The sequence below is a fragment of the Channa argus genome, chromosome 1 (genome assembly GCF_033026475.1).
Source record: "Channa argus isolate prfri chromosome 1, Channa argus male v1.0, whole genome shotgun sequence".
Classification (NCBI taxonomy): Eukaryota; Metazoa; Chordata; class Actinopteri; order Anabantiformes; family Channidae; genus Channa; species Channa argus.
In genome coordinates this window covers 4,541,624-4,562,627 of record NC_090197.1, presented here as the reverse complement: position 1 = coordinate 4,562,627, position 21,004 = coordinate 4,541,624, and the positions used below count along the sequence as shown (strand labels likewise).

The 21,004-nt window shown below is 39.7% G+C and overlaps 3 gene segments (V, D, J or C); 1 reads left to right on the top strand and 2 right to left on the bottom strand.

Annotated features, from left to right (window-relative positions):
• Positions 1-3,122: 3,122 nt before the first annotated feature.
• Positions 3,123-4,642, top strand: LOC137102339 (Ig kappa-b4 chain C region-like). The segment is given in 3 exon segments: positions 3,123-3,131; positions 3,383-3,503; positions 4,185-4,642. Coding segments are annotated over 3 exon segments (459 nt in total).
• Positions 4,643-4,829: 187 nt separating this feature from the next.
• On the bottom strand, positions 4,830-6,664 carry LOC137131308 (Ig kappa chain V region 3368-like). The segment is given in 2 exon segments: positions 4,830-6,219; positions 6,436-6,664. Coding segments are annotated over 2 exon segments (357 nt in total).
• A 10,985-nt stretch (positions 6,665-17,649) lies between these two features.
• LOC137131249 (immunoglobulin kappa variable 3-15-like) lies at positions 17,650-20,745 on the bottom strand. The segment is given in 2 exon segments: positions 17,650-19,032; positions 19,249-20,745. Coding segments are annotated over 2 exon segments (360 nt in total).
• Positions 20,746-21,004: the final 259 nt, after the last annotated feature.

The following is a 21,004-nucleotide window of genomic DNA, read 5'->3' as shown; positions in this document are numbered from 1 at the left end:
GTCCTTTAACTCACATATAAAACAAATCTCTAGAACAGCCTTCTTCCACCTACGGAACATTGCCAAAATTAGGAGCATCCTGTCTCAAAGTGATGCCGAAAAACTGGTCCATGCATTTGTTACCTCTAGGTTGGACTACTGTAATTCCCTACTTTCAGGATGCCCCAGTAACTCCCTAAAGAGCCTGCAATTAATCCAAAATGCTGCAGCAAGAGTGCTGACTGGAACTAGAGAGATCATATTTCACCTTCACTAGCTTCTCTCCATTGGCTTCCCATTAAATTTAGAAAAGAATTTAAAACCCTGCTTCTTACATATAAAGCTCTGAATGTTCAGGCTCCATCATATATAGAAGACCTCATAGCACCATATCATCCCAGTAGACCACTTCGCTCTCAGAATGCAGGCCTACTTGTGGTTCCCAGAATTTCCAAAAGTAGAATGGGAGGTAGAGCCTTTCGCTATCAAGCTCCTCTCTTGTGGAACCAGCTCCCAGTTCAGATTCGGGAAGCAGACACCCTCTCTACTTTTAAGTCTAGGCTTAAAACCTTCCTTTTTAATAAAGCATATAGTTAGTTATAGTTATGCTGCCATAGGCTTAGACTGCTGGGGGACCCACCCCCCAATGCACTGAGCTCCTTTCCTCCTCTTGACCATCTCTCCTCTCCTCTCATCCCGCAATTGTCACCACTGTATGTCATTAACTCTGTGTGTTCTCTCCCGTAGTTGTCTTTGTCCTCCTCTGTCCTCCTCTCTCTGTCCCTTTCTGCAGGTGTCCCCCGGCTTTGAAGCTGTGTGTCTTCCAGCGTGCAGCTACTGGTCCTACCAATCTGCCCAATGTTTTGTTGTTGCTTTTTGTTGCTCTGTTCTTTTCTCTCTCCCCTTTCCACTCACCCCAACCGGTCGAGGCAGATGGCCGTCCACCCTGAGCCTGGTTCTGCTGGAGGTTTCTTCCGTTAAAGGGAGTTTTTCCTCTCTACTGTTGCCTATGGCTTGCTCCAGGGGAATTGTTGGGTTCTCTTTATATATCTTTATAATCTTGACTTTATTCTGTAAAGTGCCCTGAGATGACTTTGTTGTGAATTGGCGCTATATAAATAAAGTTGAATTGAAAGTTGAATTGAATAGATGGAAAAACTCAAAGCAGAAGTTTTGGATGTGGGCAGAGCCAGAAAACATGGAGGTCACCATCAGTTAGAGTTGGACAGATTTCTTCTTCTAATCTCCATGTAGTAACATCTGTGAGCAGAACTGGAGTTGGTTTCATCCTGCACTTACAACTTCTCCTTCATCTTCAAGACACAGTCCATTCAGCAGCTGATCTGAAGACATGGACATATGATCCACTTTAGCACAGTTTGACAAGAACTTAGAGGACTAGGACTCTGAACATCTCGATGAAAACTGTTTGACTCCATTTACTGACTGACACCATAAAAGGTCCTGTGACGAGCTCTGGCCTCTGTTGTCTTCCCTTGTTTCTCCTCCTACAGGTAAGTGGTGGGCGGGGCCACTGACTCAGAGAATCTGGGTCCATTTCTCTGAACCACTATAAAAACTTTCACCTCAGTCCTTTCTGCAAGACTCTCTCCTATTGAGTTTTCACAGCAACATTCACCAACTTCCACATCTCATCTGAAATTCATTTTAGTAAAGAAATCAGTTATTTGAATGTGTTTCTGTTGTCTGTCACTTTATTTGCCACCAGTTACCTGTAACTGGTTCAATTTATGCTGCGAATGATTTTATATTCTCATATGAACATAATCACGGTTTAAATGATAAATGTAATTATAAAGATACTATTAGTAGAGAAAGAAATGATTGTAAAGATGTTTTTGCTGCTTTATATTCATGTTTATCACAATAGACTTTAACCATCAACTGATTTGTGTGTGTGTGTGTGTGTGTGTGTGTGTGTGTGTGTGTGTGTGTGTGTGTGTGTGTGTGGGCGTGTGCGTGTGTGTGTCCTCAGTGAACTGTATCAGTCTCTGCAGTAGCTTCCAGCTGCAGCATCAGTTCAGTTTCTGTTCAGTCTGACTGAGGGAAGTTTTTGTACGATGCTTTTTCACTGTGTGAACACATACTGACTGTTGATGTAGTGATAACTCTGACAGTAGTAAACTGCTGCATCTTCAGTCTGGACTCCACTGATAGTCAGAGTGAAGTCAAAGTTTGATCCACTGCCTGAAAAACGATCTGAAATCCCTGATGCTCGAGAAGTTGCCCAATAGATTAGAAGCTTAGGACGTTCTCCATCTTTCTGTTGGTACCAGGCTAAACGGTGATAGCTGCTGTAATAAACATCCTGACTGGTTTTACAGTTGATGGTTGTGGTTCCTCCCAGAGCAGAGCTCACTGCTCCAGGCTGAGTCACTGTGACCTGACCTCTGGACTCTGAGGACACAGAGACAAAAACAGAAAGCAGCATCATGGTTTTGTGGGCTTCATTTCAGAGGGACGGATGTTGATAGAGGAGAGGAGTTGGATTCTCTGGACTTTACCTGTGAAGCAGCAGCAGAGGAGAGTCCAGATGAGGACGGAGATCAGAGTCATGTTTTTGATGAGGAGGATTTCTGTGTCTTCTGTTGTCATGAAGGACAGCTGTCAGTCATCCAGTGTTCAACTCTCAGGACTATAAACTCTCCCAGAGCACTGGAGCATGGTGCTGCTGATGCAAAGTGGCTCTATGGAAATGATCACACTGACTCCAACTTGACTTGGGTCAATCTGATCAGGCTGATTATCAGTGGATTGTCGAGTTTCTATTTATTTTGGCTATTTATTATCTTTTTATTATTATAATTATGAGTTTTGTGAAAACATCTTTTGTCTTATTTGTAATAATTACAAACAATAAAAATTGTGTGTTTTTTATTATCATATATAGTAAAACATTTAATTCCCATTTTCCTGAATTTTTAATTATTAATGTAAAATTAAAGTCATTTTGAAGTTATTGTCAATTTCCATATCAGCTGTTTACAACCAACAACTCATTTTGTTGAGTTTGTTTGTTCCAAAGTCAGAGAGCCGTGTCTCTGTACAGTCAGAGGTTTTTGTACGACGACTCAGTCACTTTGTATCACTGTGGTACACGTTCGGTGGAGGAACCAGACTGGATGTTGGAAGTAAGTCAAAGGTTTAAAAACTCTTATATTTCAGGAGCTTTTCTCCTTCTATTCAGTTTTCCAGGTCAAATATTTGTGTTTCCATGTTACTTCACAGTAGTTAAGGAAATATTTTGTACTAAGACACAAAGTTGTTTTAGCAACTGAAATTTAAAAACTGGTTGTGATAAATATCAATTTTTAATCCAGTGGATAAACCAGTAAATCTGATTTTAATGGTAAAGTTACATGTTGAGATGTTGCTGCTTTAGTTGAGTTGGACAAAGTCAGAGAGTCGTGTCTCTGTACAGTCAGAGGTTTTTGTACGACGACTCAGTCACTTTGTATCACTGTGGTACACGTTCGGTGGAGGAACCAGACTGGATGTTGGAAGTAAGTTTCTGATCAAATACTAAATCAAATCTTGTGAAGTCGTGTTTTAAATAGTTGCAGCAGGTGAGATGATCTGGCTTTCTTTGGAACAGATTCAGTATTTGTGTTTTTATTCCTCACCTTCATCATGGAGGTGAACTCAGAGCAGTTTTACTAAACGTATCTTTCCATGTTCCTGTCAGGGTCAAAGTTAAACTACTTTAATCCACCACATTGAAAACTGCTTTCTGATATTTAAATGTGACTTGTTTCCACTAAATTCTAACAGAGTAACGATAACTAGTGATGTTTGAAAATGACTTTATTGGATTTCTTGTTATTTGTTGCTGTAGATTTGAAATCATTTGATGTGTTTGATTGGGATTGAAATCCACATGAAGAACATTTGATTGTTGTCACATGGTGTTTTTCTGTCTCCATGTTTCCACTACATATTTGAAACTAATGTAGAGTTAAGATTTATGGGACATATTTCAGGTCAAACTGTCTGATGTTTGTCTCTGTCCTGATCTGCATGAGAGGTTTCTTAAAGGGAAGTGAAACAATGTGTGAGTCAGTGACTGGTGGAGCAGAACAACCATCTGACAGAAACTCCTTCAAGGACCAAACCCACTCTCACACAGTAAAGGCGTCCAACTGTGTGTTCTCTGTCCCCTAACTGACTGGTGTCTCCTACTGTAGGTGATGTCCGTCCCAGCCTGACCGTGCTGTCCCCGTCCAGCGAGGAGCAGCAGAAGGACAAGGTCTCACTCATGTGTCTGGCCAACAAGGGCTTTCCCTCAGACTGGACTCTGTCCTGGAAGGTGGACGGCAGCAGCAGCGGCAGCAGCTGGGAGGAGACCAGGAGTCCCGGGGTGCTGGAGAAGGACGGACGCTACAGCTGGAGCAGCACCCTGAGGATCCCTGCAGACCAGTGGAGGAATGCAGGCTCTGTGACCTGTGAGGCCACCCAGGGCTCCCAGACTCCGGTCAGACAGACACTGAGGAGAGACCAGTGTCCCCAGTCCTGACATGTGTTCCAGGGACTCTGCTACTGATGTCACTCTGCTCCCTCTCTCCGTATCTGTCTTTGTCTCTTAGTTTTGTTGCTTGTTGTAACTTTGATTGATTCAGTCCAATAAAAACCTGCTCATCCAGTCTGTAGTTTTCATGTGTGTTGATGGAAAATAAACTCATGTTTCTGTGCTCATAGTTTCATTAGATCCACTCATGATAAACTCCACTTAGTTCAAACTGTGAGACCCACATAAACAATGGACCTTACAGGTTCATACATTGTAACTCTTCCACTTTTATTTGGGTTCTCAAGTTGAGAGCTTTGGTCGTTAGTAGAGATGTCAGTTGATTCAAATGTTTAAATTGCAATTAATCAGACAAAATTAAATAGAAATGTTTTTAATCAAATTTTAATGTAAAGACACATTTTTCAGGTTTTAATACTCCTATCAACACTTGGACACATGGTACTGATGATACTGACTGAGTGATGCTAAAAAATGACAACTGAATGAAATTTAATAAGTCCTACAGTTGGATGCCAAAGTTTGCATTTTCCTATTGTGAGATTGAAAAACAAGTAATTTTTTCATCAACATTTCATTTACGGCACATTCAGCTGGTACAAATGTTCCTTCATCAGAAATAATTAAAGCTCATTTTTAAATAATTTATGAAGAATGGACATTTTTGTTGCGTCTGATGGAAAAAGTCCATTTGTAGCAGCTGAATGTACATTATTACTATGTTACTGTAGGTTTAGGTTCAGATTGTGTCTCCTTACATGGGGGATGTAGGGGGATGCAAACGTAACTGTAAACCTATAAACCTGTGTCTGACACACACGTGACAATTCCAATACAAATTTTCATGAAGCTGTGTGTGTGTGTGTGTGTGTGTGTGGATATAGAGCTCAGTTATTAGTATTGTGCTGTATATATGTGTATAAATAGACAAGAAGGTCACAGTTGATGGGAACAAAGACTAAACAAGATCATGATTTCGATTTTTTAATATGTTCATTTAAGTGCATTGAATATAAATGATAAACTAAACCTTAAAGGAAAAAACTTTATTTAAAAAAAAATCTCATTATGTGTGGAGTTAAAAGAAACTTATTTAAATATTTACTATGATTTTCGACTTTTTAGACATTAAGACAGATCTGTCATTATTTCAATCCACTTTTCATCGTTTCATTGTTACAGAAAACAGTCAATACAAGTGACTGTTTAACAGCAGGTAAAACTCAGTTTTTATTTGAAGTACTTTAATAAATGATCTGTTTCTGTGATTTTGTGCTTTGACTTGTTATGTTCTGTGTTACTGTACAAACCTTTAGTGTTTTAGTTTCATTACAGTTGTTGTCAGATCAGTTCCTCTTCAGCTCAGGGAGGTTTTTGTACAACGTTTTTTCACTGTGTGAACGAGTTGTAACCCTGCTGACAGTAATAAACTCCTGCATCTTCAGTCTGAACTCCACTGATGGACAGAGTGAAGTCAGTTCCAGAATAACGTCCAGTGAAACGATCAGAAACTCCAGACTGACGTGACTGAGCATTGTAGATGAGCAGTTTAGGAGCTTCTCCAGGTTTCTGAAGGTACCAGTGCAAATCATTACTAACACTTGAACTGGCTTTACATCTAATGGAGACAGTCTGTCCTGGAGCAACAGACTGAGATCCAGGAGACTGAGTCAGGGTGATTTGTCCTGATGAACCTGGAAACCATGAAAAAGAGGAGAAGGGTTATTGAGACAAATCCAGCTTGGACAAAGATGATCAGCATCCAAACAGAAGAGGATCATTTGTTTAACATGGACAATAGATGGAAGAAGGTCAATGCTGCTGGTTTCAGTGTTTCTCCATCAGAGCAGAACATCATTGTGCTGAACCTGGTTTCATCCTGAAGCAAAGTTTTCACAAGAGAGTCTCACCCTGAACAAGGAGCCCCAGGGTGGACAGCAGTAGACTCAGAGACATCATCATTGTGCTGCCGGCGTGTCAGTGGCTCTGAAAGGCCTGGACAGACCCTGATCAACACTGGTCTCTTAACAGCTGGGAGACAGAGGCAGGACACATATGCAAACACACACAGTCACTCAGCTGGAACTGTCCTCAGTGGATCAGGGGGTTTCCCATCAGTGCAGCAGTGCTTTCAACCAAAAGCAAAGTTTCCACCTCAGTCCTTTCTGTAAGAATCTCTCCAGGCCTTTAATGTGGATCCTTTAGGAGTTTTTAACTGACTTACACACGTCTCTTATTTCACACTCTAGAAATTCTTCAAGTGTGTTTTCAGTGTCTTTTACTTTCTTTGCCTTTGAGACAAACACCACCAGTTACATGTAACTGTGAAAGAAGAGCAAACAAGTTAAAGCACAGAGGTCAGAGGACGTCACACTCCACAACAAGTAGATGGACAATGTGGACACATAGTTTTGTTTACAGCTGTTTCAAATTATCTTTTAATCCTTTTATATTTTAGTTTTCAAGTCAAATATTAGAGAAAATGTGTGATTGTACAGTTTGTTACGGTGATTTTTAGTTATTTATATTAACAAATGAAGTCACTGATCTTTGACTTTTTATGATCCAAACTGATTCTGAATTTAGTTCATATGTTAACAAAGATGAAGTTTTGTAGGATTTCAGGGATGTGATGTTTATCTTTGGACTGTCTTCACTCATCAAGGGTTCTGATGCTGATCTTTGTCTTCATGGTTTTGTTCAGTTATATTTAGCTGAAAACGTTTAAAGCTGAGACACTTAAACAGCCTTTTTGGCTTTTTGAGAATATAGAACAATTAAGATTTTTTTGTTTGAATAGACGATAAGAAGCGGAGATGGAGAAATTATTTAGTGTTTTGCAAAAGTGTGTGTGTGTGTGTGTGTGTGTGTTTGTGTCCTCAGTGAACTGTATCAGTCTCTGCAGTAGCTTCCAGCTGCAGCATCAGTTCAGTTTCTGTTCAGTCTGACTGAGGGAGGTTTTTGTACGATGCTTTTTCACTGTGTGAACACATACTGACTGTTGATGCTGTGAGCACTCTGACAGTAGTAAACTGCTGCATCTTCAGTCTGGACTCCACTGATGGTCAGAGTGAAGTCAGAGTTTGATCCACCATCTGTAAAACGACTTGGAGTCCCTGGCACTCGGCTGTTAACGTAATAAAAGAGTAGTTTGGGACGTTCTCCGTCTCTCTGTTGGTACCAGGCTAAAGCATGGTTTCTGCTCCAAGTATAAACATTCTGGCTTGTTTTACATGTGATGGTTATGGTTCCTCCCAGAGCAGAGCTCACTGCTCCAGGCTGAGTCACTGTGACCTGACCTCTGGACTCTGAGGACACAGAGACAAAAACAGAAAGCAGCATCATGGTTTTGTGGGCTTCATTTCAGAGGGACGGATGTTGATAGAGGAGAGGAGTTGGATTCTCTGGACTTTACCTGTGAAGCAGCAGCAGAGGAGAGTCCAGATGAGGACGGAGATCAGAGTCATGTTTTTGATGAGGAGGATTTCTGTGTCTTCTGTTGTCATGAAGGACAGCTGTCAGTCATCCAGTGTTCAACTCTCAGGACTATAAACTCTCCCAGAGCACTGGAGCATGGTGCTGCTGATGCAAAGTGGCTCTATGGAAATGATCTCACTTACTCCAACAGGGACTTGAGTCATTCTGATCAGGCTGATTATTATTGGATCATTTAGTTTTTCCAGGGATTTGTCAGTTTGGATAAAACCTTTAGAAAATGTGTCATAGATCCTGCTTTGTAGGTTTATCGTTGAATAGGTCTTTTTAATAAATGTTGATTTTCCATCTGCAGCTCTGCTGTGTTTTATTTTAAAATAGATTTATTTTTAAAAATTTCACATATGCAACAAATTTGTCGTGTTCTGTGACACGTATTTAAATGTTTATATATTTTTCACAATGTGACTTTTTCCGTGTGACTGTAGAGAGACATGGCTCTCTGATTTTGGATTTTGGTTTTTGTACGACGACACAATGACTTTGTATCACTGTGGTTCACGTTCGGTGGAGGAACCAAACTGGAATTTGGACGTAAGTTTAAGTATTACATGTAATTTATTACTTAAGGTTACAGTTCTTGTGTCTAAACATTTCTGATAATGTTTTATTGGGCTGAGCTAAATAATTTTAAAAATATCAGTTTTTATGCTGATTTTTTAACTTTAAACATGTGACATTCAAAGTGACCTTTATAGAAATCTTCGCTTTCTACTTCATTTGTTAAATGTTTACTACAGAATATTTAACAATCAAACTGTTTTTTTCTTAAACCTTTAGCTCTGCAGTTGTATCTGTTTTAAAATAATTCAGTGACACTAAAGAAATACATTATTTTTATTGCTGTCAGATGTGAAACATTTTAGACGTCTCTGTGTCCTTTAAAGCCAGAACAGTGTCTAAGTGATTTCAAATGAAGGACCTCACTGAGTTTTTACACAGACACTGTTATTTTTGGCCCTGACTGATTTTAAACTCCATTTTATTTTGTCCTTTTTATGCTGTAGTAGTTTGACATGTCTCAGGTCATATGAGGACTCTTTCTGTCCTGATCTGCATGAGAGGTTTCTTAAAGGGAAGTGAAACAATGTGTGAGTCAGTGACTGGTGGAGCAGAACAACCATCTGACAGAAACTCCTTCAAGGACAAATCCACCCTCACACAGTAAAGGTGTCCAACTGTCTGCTGCTGTCCTCTAAGCTGATTGGTGTCTCCTACTGCAGGTGATGTCTTTCCCACCCTGACAGGGCTTCCCCCCTCCAGCAAGGATCTGCAGCAGGGGAATGTCACAGTAATTTGTCTGGCCAACAAGGGCTTCCCCTCAGACTGGACTCTGTCCTGGAGGATGGATGGATGCAACAGAGTCAACTGGGAGGACAGCAGGAGCCTTGTAGTGCTGGAGAAGGACGGCTTCTACAGCTGGAGCAGCACCCTGACTCTCCCTGCAGACCAGTGGGAGTAGGTGCATGCTGTCACCTGTGAGGCCACCCAGGGCTCCCAGACTCCGGTCTCAGAGACACTGACAAAAGACCAGTGTTCCCAGTCCTGATCTATGCCAGGGTTTTGCTCTGCTACTGCTTTCTCTCTGCTCTGTTTTTGTCTATCAGGTTTCATTAATAGCATTTGTTGTTTTTTAAAATACAATTAAAACATTTTTTGTAAATGTATTTTTGTATTTATTTTATATTCAAAATAGACTTACCTGTTTTTTTTTGTTAGTAGATCCATTTGCTCCAGTCCAACTAAAGTCAACTTAGTCCAAAAGGTTAAAAATGAATTATGGGGTTTAGGATACCTGGTTTAACAAACATAACAATAACGCTCAATAATGGACTAATAATAACTGTGACAGTGGTAGGAACATATGGAATTGTGAAGTATCCAGAGCGTATATTTAGACACTATCAGCCCATCAGTGTCAGCAGTGTGGTCTAAAAATCATTTTCTTGTAAATACAGGCTTTTTAAGTGCAAATATAAGTGGGTAGCAAAAAGTGGGTGTCAAGTGTAATTAGTAAAGAAGCTTCAATATCCAAGATGTCTTTTAGGGTTTGATTATCTTGCAAGAGAGAAGTTCATCGACAGAGTTTCGAACCTCCATCCTATGCAGTTCTCAACTTCATACATCACACATTAGTTTTCTAACCTTCTGTTGCTGGGCAGAACATTCTCCACCCTCAGGCTACTGCTCTCAGCCCTTTTCTCCTTTTCTGGAAACCTTTTCCCTTTTAAGCACCTGTGAGCATGAAGTGACTCTGGGTCACTACAGTGTGGGATGGTCTGCTGTTAGACAATAACTGACCTTGGAGCAGTTCTGCAAACACTTCAAGACAAAACATATATACAAGACAAAGTTTGAACAACATACAATCTTTTAAACATTCTTCAAAAGTACACTGAGTACAAGTTCCTATTATAACCAGGTAAAATGCTAAGAGTAAAATGTAATCATTTAATCAGACTTGATTTTCCATCACAATTTCCTCCTTTTGATTACATTTTAATCACAAGAGACACAAGATGCACAAATTCATTAACATTAAATATACATCCTCATAATGTTGTATTAGAAATTCAGGCACTGTTTTTGTGTGACATAGACATCACTGGGCTACAGAGCTAAACACAGATTAGAAAGTATATAGCATATTTACACATAGTGATTTTCATCACTAGAATCTGTGTACAGGTCAACATCAGGTTGTAAAAGAGGAACTAAATTCTTTGCAGATGTTCTATCAACGAGAGCCATCTGATGAGTCATAGCACTCTGTGACTCGTATAATTAGACCTCTTACACATGGGATAAGACAACACCTCCAAAATCAGCCATAGCCATGGCACAAGGAGTCTCATTCTGTCCTCCATGGTGTTGTTCTCACTGTTGCTTTCCTTCTTCGCGGCTTGGGGACTCAAAGTGCAGGCACTTGCACTCGTCCTCTTTGTCCACAGGCTTTGTCCCCTTCCTGCAGTGGGTGGCGTGTATCCACGTCTTTCACTGCTGTGATGTATCATTTGAATGGTCTGTTCCACCTCCTAATAATCCTTCAGGTGGAATAGAAAGAATTTCATTCACCTGCTAATGTATTTGCGACAAAGCAGAAGTCAACGTCTGGCAATACTGCAACATGTCATTTTCTCAAATTTGGAGATTTTCCAAACAATTTTTTTCCTCCTTATCCCCATGTTCATTAAAACAACCGGAGAAACTTCAGTCCAAGGAGACTTTCTTCTTCGTACCAATTTAGTTTTGAGTACATGTCAGTCATAACAACACAATATCTCTTCTCTCAATTGGCCATCAACTCAATGAAATCAATCATCACATGGTCAAATGGTTTAACAGATGGAGGATTTGCTCCCTGTGGCTTTAGTAATGTCACACAGATAACATTCCCCCCTTTGGACACATGGTTCAACCTGTGTGTCAGCTTTATCAGTATTTAAGAAAACTTTTGGAACTTTTGGAATTTGCAACCTCTTCTTTTCACCCGATTTTCTTAGGGATAAAAAATTGTTGTACAGCAGTGAGTGACGATAAAATGTCTGAAACACGTGTGTGTGTGTGTGTTTGAGATACTTCCTGTTGTGCAGCTTTCTTAGCTACAGAATCCACTTTTGTGTTTCCTGCTGAAACTAAGTCAGTGTTATCACACAGACATTTATATCAAGCTATGCAGCAACATTATTATGTTACGAAAATATGATTGTTATCAGATGCCTTGAACTGTTTGTCCAGATTGTTCCAGATTTGTGAACAACTCAAAAATCAAGTTTAAAATCTTAAATCTAACTGTTTGTCTTCAGTTCTTCTTCTATGAGCCACAAATTCAGCATCTTAAACCAAATAACATGATAAACATCACATTATGTAACAACAGCAAAATCTCACTGGTTCTCTCCAGTGGTGGGATTGTGTGATGCAGAACCATCTGGAAAAAGTAACATTGTAACTGAGTTAAGAACATTACATCCATTAACAGTTAGATTAGACATGTGAAGTAACACTGATCTCACTGTAGAAAGGTTGAGTTTTCTGCTCCTGGGATAAGAGAGAGAAGCTGCATAAGGAAGCAAAAGAGTTAGATCAGCATAACCAACACTTTGCAGGCATCATAATCCATCATCTACAGGATCCAGCTCAGCTGAAAAGTAACGTTGTTATCTGCCATCATGGTCCTGTAACAAAACACATGTCATACAGCCCAGTCCCTGGTTAACAAAGTGAACATAGGGACTGGGTAACACTAATGTGGAGTTTGCTTATGGTGCTCAAATTATTTGATCATAAGCTGAGAGTTATTTTCCATGGAACAATACATTTGGAACCTTTCTGTCTTGATCATTTTGAATCCATTGTTTTCAGTATGACGTCAGACCAAGAAACTCATCATTAGTTTGTTGGTTAAAGAGATGAGAATGAATTGTATAGTTATCAGCTGTGATCACATGACCTCAATAAGTTACATTAGGTAAATTATAATGTAAACAGACTGATTTTTCAGACAGGCTGCACATCATAAAATCATCAGTGTACTGCAGCAGAGCTGATCCTGCTGGTTAATGCAATGTTTCTAGATTTCAGCTGATGGAAAACACCTGGACTTCCCAAAAACTCACTTAATGAAACAAATCTCAACCAGGTAAAAAATTTAAAGGAGAAAACAAACAAGTCCACATACATAAGGAAGGAGAAAAATACAGGATCCAATTCAGCAACCAAGAAGTTATTTGGTTGAGGATTTAATACTTCCAGAGATCTCGGATGGATTGTTTTTTTCTTTACTGCTCGCAAATCCTGAAAAACATCTTCACTTTCCACTATCAATATCACACATCTTTATCAGTAAATAGGCACAAGAGACAATTACAGCTGCTTTTCTTAAGCAATTCAAAAAACTGATGTAATTCCATCTATGGCTTTTTGTTTTAGAGCTTTATGTTTTTCATTTACAGGTTATCACAGGTCACGTTAAGGCTCACTGTGAAGTCAGGGTGTATTAATATGTGACCTACTCTATAAAAAGGACAGCTTCAAACCCTTTTACTGTGAAATATTAAAATCTTAGTTGATTCACACACGAAAGAATAACTAGCTCATCTGATCCTAACCCTCTCCTCTCTGCTTGCACCTCTTTCACCACGTGTTGTTGCAAAGATTTCTGATAAGGAAAAAGTGTGACCATGTTTTTTTTATGTTTTTCATTGCTTTTGTCTGGTAAACTATCAGTGCAGGTCTCAGCAAGCATTTCTTCATTGCAGTTTGCCAATCAGTGTATGTGTGTGTGAGCATGTCTTCATTGCAGTGTGTGTCAGTGTGCATCACCTCCCTCCTTTTGGTCAGTCATCAGCAACTGTCTCCGGGGCACCAGCTTTTCCTCCTCCCATCAGTTTGGCACTAGCGATGACTTCTCAGGACAATCTCTGGGTCTATGAAAACCAAGTATGGTGACAAAGTCTTAAATGTTTGAAAATCTGCATTGAGGACTTTGGCTTTCCTCGAGGAGGTTGCTTTAATAAAATAACCAAACAAAATTAGAGGAAGAAGAAGAAAAAAGTTAAATCAAGAAAAGAAACTGAAGGCTAAAAAGAGAGTGAGAGAAAAAAAAAGACAAACAGATGTGTAACTTACAGGTTGTGGTTGAGGTTGTGGAGGACGATGGAGAGGCAAAGGACGAGGAGTTGGATGTGGCTGACGTTCAGTAGCTGCAGATGGATGCCACACATGTGGGCAAAGGGGACATTGTGCACAGGTCTGTCCTTCTGGGATTGAGGAGGACATAATCTCAACAATCGGACTCTACGGGGTCCAAGCCCCCGTCCGTGCACGGGTTTCAACACAGACGTCTCTGTGAGGGTGAGGGTATTTTTTTAAAGTCCCAATACACCAGCTTTATTTGTTGGCCATTTCTTCCAACTTGGCTGTTGCCCTTTAAACTCCCCAACTAACTAGGAGTTCTTGATTAATTACACTTAGCTGTCAATGTCCTTTATACTGTCCAATTGACTAAGAGTCGCTCGATTATTCAGATTAATTCAACAAAGAAAGGCAACTTGTGCTCAACAAAATAATTTAGGAACTTCTTTTCAACTCACCCAGTATCCATGTTGACCAGTTTTAATTTTTAGTTCATGAATTTGGCGGCAGTCACTATAGGAGCCGCTGTGTTGAGTTCTCCTTGTCTGCAATGATTCTTTTAGTGGTGGTTGAGACTGGAATTTGTTTTCTTTTCCAGGGTGCATGCAAACCACTGTTCACTCTGGCTCCTCCAGTGACCACTGACAGATCCTGCCGACAACACCAAGTTGTCATGGCAAATATGACAATATCTGGTCTCAGACACCTTAAGTGTAATTAGTAAAGAAGCTTCAATATCCAAGATGTCTTTTAGGGTTTGATTATCTTGCAAGAGAGAAGTTCATCAACAGAGTTTCAAGTCTCCATCTTATGCAGTTTTAAACTTCATACATCACACATTAGTTTTCTAACCTTCTGTTGCTGGACAGAACATTCTCCACCCTCAGGCTACTGCTCTCAGCCCTTTTCTCCTTTTCTGGAAACCTTTTCCCTTTTTAGCACTTTGATAAGCACCTGTGAGCATGAAGTGACTCTGGGTCACTACAGTGTGGGATGGTCTGCTGTTAGACAATAACTGACCTTGGAGCAGTTCTGCAAACACTTCAAGACAAAACATATATATATGAGACAAAGTTTAAACAACATACAATCTTTTAAACATCCTTCAAAAGTACACTGAGTACAACAACAAAGATTGTTCAACATTATAGTTTAGGGGAAGGCTACAAAAAGTGCAGTGTCTACTGTGAGGAACATAGTGAGGAAATGGAAGACCACAGCCACAGTTCTTGTTAAGGCCAGAAGTGTCAGGCCACATAAAATATTGGAGAGGCAAAGGTGAAGGATGGTGAGAACAGTCCAAAACAGCCCACAGACCACCTCCAAAGACCTACAACATCAACTTACTGCTGATGGTGTCACTGTGCATCGTTCAACAATTCAGCGCACTTTGCACAAGGAGAAGCTGTATGAGAGAGTGATGTGAAAGAAGTCTTTTCTGCACACACGCCACAAACGGAGTCGCTTGATGTATGCAAACACACATTTGGACAAGCCAGCTTCATTTTGGAATAAGGTGCTGTGGACTGATGAAACAAAGATTGAGTTATTTGGTCATAACAAGAGGTGTTATACATGGCAGCAAAAGAACACAGCGTTCCAAGAAAAACACTTGCTACCCACAGTAAAATTTGGGCGAGGATCCATTAGCTGTGGGCCTGTGTGGCCAGTGGCGGTACTGGGAATCTGGTTAAAGTTGAGGGCCGCATGGATTCCACTCAATATTTGCAGATTCTTGAGAATAATATTGAGGAATCAGTCACAAAGTTTCACAACAAGACAACAACACAAAACACTGCTCAAAATCTACTCTGCATTTATGCAGCGCACTCCAAAATACATTCATCCAGAATCCAGACACTCATTACAGGCTATAGGAAGCGTCTAGAGGCTGTTATTTCTGCTAAAGGAGGCTCTAATAAATATTGATGTGATTTTTCTGTTGGGGTGCCCAAATTTATGCACCTGTCTAATTTTGTTTTGATGCATATTGCACATTTTCTGTTAATCCAATAAACTTCATCTCACTACTGAAATATTACTGTGTTCTTTGATAGATCAAAATGAAATTGCTGATCCAAACACCCAAATATTTAAAAATGAAAATCATGGAGAAGGGTTCCCAAACTTTTGCATACAACTGTATATTTACTATGGCATTCAAACTGGTTTCTGCAGCTACAGGTTTTTGCAATTGTTGGGACAAAGTGGCCAATTTATTAAAAGCACTAACTCATGTAGATGTCATCTATTGACCTGGTATTTTCATCTAAAACCCACTTTCTGCAAAACACAGTTCTCTATATCAGGCACATCAGTTCAAACTTCAGTTTCTTTTGGAAGTGTCACACCCACTTAGCAGTTCCCCAAACCCAGTCCTCACAGGTGAACACAATATGTCTGATTTGTTCACTCAACAATCAGAGCTGGAGCTTCATGAAATAGGTCACATTGTTGTTTTGATTTGGACAAAATGGAGGTGAATGTTGCAGACAAAGGGAGAAGATGAGGACGTGTAAGAGGATGAGGAGGAGGAGGACGAGGAGGAGCAGCTCCCATTACAGAGGAGACTGTTTTAAAAAGTTGTTTATGATGTAAATTATATAATATCAGAGATACTGATGGATTTTATTATGTTCATAATTTTGTGTAATGAATAGAATAAGTAACAAGGTATAAATGAGTCTTTGTAAAGATGTAACACACTGATGTTCAGCATAACAGATACAGTGAATGATCTCGATTTTAACCATCAACTGGTGTTTGTGTACATTCAGTGAACTGTATCAGTCTCTGCAGTAGCTTCCAGCTGCAGCATCAGTTCAGTTTCTGTTCAGTCTGACTGAGGGAGGTTTTTGTACGATGCTTTTTCACTGTGTGAACACATACTGACTGTTGATGCTGTGGAGACTCTGACAGTAGTAAACTGCTGCATCTTCAGTCTGGACTCCACTGATGGTCAGAGTGAAGTCAGAGTTTGATCCACTGCCTGAAAAACGATCTGGAATCCCTGATGCTCGAGTGCTGGTATGTCGAATAATCAGTTTAGGACGTTCTCCATCTTTCTGTTGGTACCAGTGCAAATAGTTTCCACCATAAACATTCTGACTGGTTTTACATTTGATAGTTGTGGTTCCTCCCAGAGCAGAGCTCACTGCTCCAGGCTGAGTCACTGTGACCTGACCTCTGGACTCTGAGGACACAGAGACAAAAACAGAAAGCAGCATCATGGTTTTGTGGGCTTCATTTCAGAGGGACGGATGTTGATAGAGGAGAGGAGTTGGATTCTCTGGACTTTACCTGTGAAGCAGCAGCAGAGGAGAGTCCAGATGAGGACGGAGATCAGAGTCATGTTTTTGATGAGGAGGATTTCTGTGTCTTCTGTTGTCATGAAGGACAGCTGTCAGTCATCCAGTGTTCAACTCTCAGGACTATAAACTCTCCCAGAGCACTGGAGCATGGTGCTGCTGATGCAAAGTGGCTCTATGGAAATGATCACACTGACTCCAACAGGGACTTTAATAAACTGATTATCAGTGGATTGATGAGTTTTTAGGGTTTTGTTGATGGTGAGAAAACCTCTTAAAAATGTGTCATAGATGATGTTTTGACTTTTAGTTTTTTTTTTTTTTTTTGCCTTTTAATCTTTAAAAAAAATGTTTTTCTGATTTTTTTTACAGCAGTTTATAATAATAGTGTTACTAATAATAATAACGTTTCTACAAGCATAAAATACAGTTTCGTAATTTACATGACGCAAACCATTAAGTGATTTATGACCAGGATAAATCTATAATCAGATTTTTTTAACACAGAAACTTGAGAACTTGCAGCTTTAGTCTTGTCAAAGTCAGAGAGTTGTGTCTCTGTACAGTCAGAGATTTTTGTACGACGACTCAGTCACTTTGTATCATTGTGGTGGACTTTTGGTGGAGGAACCAGACTGGATGTTGGAAGTAAGTTTCTGATCAAATTTTACATTTCATATCATCAGTTATGATCACATTTCCTCTGACTGAACATTTCTAGTAGATATAAACTTTCACTGTACTGACAAAAGTCACTTTAAAATCCTTTTATTGTTTGTCGTCTTTAAACAAGTTCATTACAAAGCAACTTAATTTTTAATATATTTCAGTAAATTTGTAAAATGTGAACAGCTTAAACTGCAACAAACAGCAGCAACATTTATGTTTTTCGCATTTAAATGTGTAATTTGATGTATTTTGAAGGTGACTGAAAAATTATTTAACGTAACCAAAGAAATTTTGAATTCTGCCAAATTTGAATCTGACTAAATTCATACGTGATCGTCATTTCTTTGTGACTTATAATGTTTATTACTGGATGAGATTAATTGTGCAGACCATTGGTGGAGGGTGAACTCTGTGACCTGTGAGGCCAAACGGGGACTCACAGACTTGAGTCTCATAGAGAGAGACCAAATCTTAATAGTTCCATTAGGTCCAGTCATACTGAAGTCAACTTGATTACTTGGAAATTATGTACAAAATAAAGCATGAAGTTCATGTTAGAGTGTAGTAAACTCTATAACATTTATATCAGGGTCCTTCTGCACACGACAAATCTATAATTCCCAGATTAAGTGAACCTGTGACCTGCTTCATTACACACATCAGTGTTGACTGATTACATGTGTTCTTATAAATACAAGATATCTGGATACATGTCACGTGTTCAGGTTCAGAATAAAACTGTCATTAAACTGTGTATGAAACAAGCAAATTAAAAAATGTGATTTTAAATTAAATGAAAAATTGTATTCTTTTTCAAATCAAAAGAAACTAGTTTTGTCCTAAATTTCCATCTTAATGAATGTATCTACTTTGAATGTAATTAACCTTTAAAATACCAACAAAAAGGTCAAATAATCCAAAAAAATTATAATTACAGTATAACTTATAGTTCTATGAATTCTATATCACAATAATATGTTACATAAAATATCAATGTCAGTCAGACTTTGTCAATTTGTTTCTATTTCTCTCTGTCAGCTGCAGACATCAGTTCCTCTTTAGCTGAGGGAGGTTTTTGTACGACGTTGTTTCACTGTGTGAACGGGAAGCTGGAATCCTGCTGACAGTAATAAACTCCTGCATCTTCATTCTGAACTGCACTGATGGACAGAGTGAAGTCAGTTCCAGAATAACTTCCACTGAAACGATCAGAAACTCCAGACTGACGTGACTGAGCATTGTAGATGAGCAGTTTAGGAGCTTCTCCAGGTTTCTGAAGGTACCACTGCAAATCATTACTAACACTTGAACTGGATTTACATCTGATGGAGACAGACTGTCCTGGAGCAACAGACTGAGATCCAGGAGACTGAGTCAGGGTGATTTGTCCTGATGAACCTGGAAACCGTGAAAAAGAGGAGAAGGGTTATTGAGACAAATCCAGCTTGGACAAAGATGATCAGCATCCAAACAGAGGAGGATCATTTGTTTAACATGGACAATAGATGGAAGAAGGTCAATGCTGCTAATTTCAGTGTTTCTCCATCAGAGCAGAACATCATTGTCGTGAACCTGGTTTCATCCTGAAGCAAAGTTTTCACAAGAGAGTCTCACCCTGAACAAGGAGCCCCAGGGTGGACAGCAGTAGACTCAGAGACATCATCATTGTGCTGCCGGCGTGTCAGTGGCTCTGAAAGGCCTGGACAGACCCTGATCAACACTGGTCTCTTAACAGCTGGGAGACAGAGGCAGGACACATATGCAAACACACACAGTCACTCAGCTGGAACTGTCCTCAGTGGATCAGGGGGTTTCCCATCAGTGCAGCAGTGCTTTCAACCAAAAGCAAAGTTTCCACCTCAGTCCTTTCTGTAAGACTCTCTCCAGGCCTTTAATGTGGATCCTTTAGGAGTTTTTAACTGACTTACACACGTCTCTTATTTCACACTTTATGTTCTGTCTAGAAATTCTTCAAGTGTGTTTTCAGCGTCTTTTACTTTCTTTGCCTTTGAGACAAACACCACCAGTTACATGTAACTGTGAAAGAAGAGCAAACAAGTTAAAGCACAGAGGTCAGAGGACGTCACACTACACAACAAGTAGATGGACAATGTGGACACATAGTTTTGTTTACAGCTGTTTCCAAATGATCTTTGAATCTGTTTATATTTTAGTTTTCCAGTCAAACATTAGAGAAAATGTGTGATTGTACAGTTTGTTACAGTGATTTTTAGTTATTTATATTAACAAATGAAGTCACTGATCTTTGACTTTTCATGATACAAACTGATTCTGAATTTAGTTCATATGTTAACAAAGATGAAGTTTTGTAGGATTTCAGGGATGTGATGTTTATCTTTGGACTGTCTTCACTCATCAAGGGTTCTGATGCTGATCTTTGTCTTCATGGTTTTGTTCAGTTATATTTAGCTGAAAACGTTTAAAGCTGAGACACTTAAACAGCCATTTTGGCTTTTTGAGAATATAGAATTATGATGATTTTTTTGGTTTGAATAGACGATTAGAAGCTGTGATAGAGAAATTATTTAGTGTTTGTGTGTGTGTGTTTGTGTCCTCAGTGAACTGTATCAGTCTCTGCAGTAGCTTCCAGCTGCAGCATCAGTTCAGTTTCTGTTCAGTCTGACTGAGGGAGGTTTTTGTACGATGCTTTTTCACTGTGTGAACACATTTTGACTGTTCAACCAGTGATAACTCTGACAGTAGTAAACTGCTGCATCTTCAGTCTGGACTCCACTGATGGTCAGAGTGAAGTCAGAGTTTGATCCACTGCCTGAAAAACGATCTGGAATCCCTGATGCTCGAGTGGTGGCAAAGTAAATGAGCAGTTTAGGACGTTCTCCATCTTTCTGTTGGTACCAGGCTAAAAGATGATAGTTGCTCCAAACATGAACATTCTGACTGGTTTTACAGTTGATGTTGACGGTTCCTCCCAGAGCAGAGCTCACTGCTCCAGGCTGAGTCACTGTGACCTGACCTCTGGACTCTGAGGACACAGAGACAAAAACAGAAAGCAGCATCATGGTTTTGTGGGCTTCATTTCAGAGGGACGGATGTTGATAGAGGAGAGGAGTTGGATTCTCTGGACTTTACCTGTGAAGCAGCAGCAGAGGAGAGTCCAGATGAGGACGGAGATCAGAGTCATGTTTTTGATGAGGAGGATTTCTGTGTCTTCTGTTGTCATGAAGGACAGCTGTCAGTCATCCAGTGTTCAACTCTCAGGACTATAAACTCTCCCAGAGCACTGGAGCATGGTGCTGCTGATGCAAAGTGGCTCTATGGAAATGATCACACTGACTCCAACAGGGACTTGGATCAATCTGATCCGGCTGATTATCAGTGGTTCAGTTTG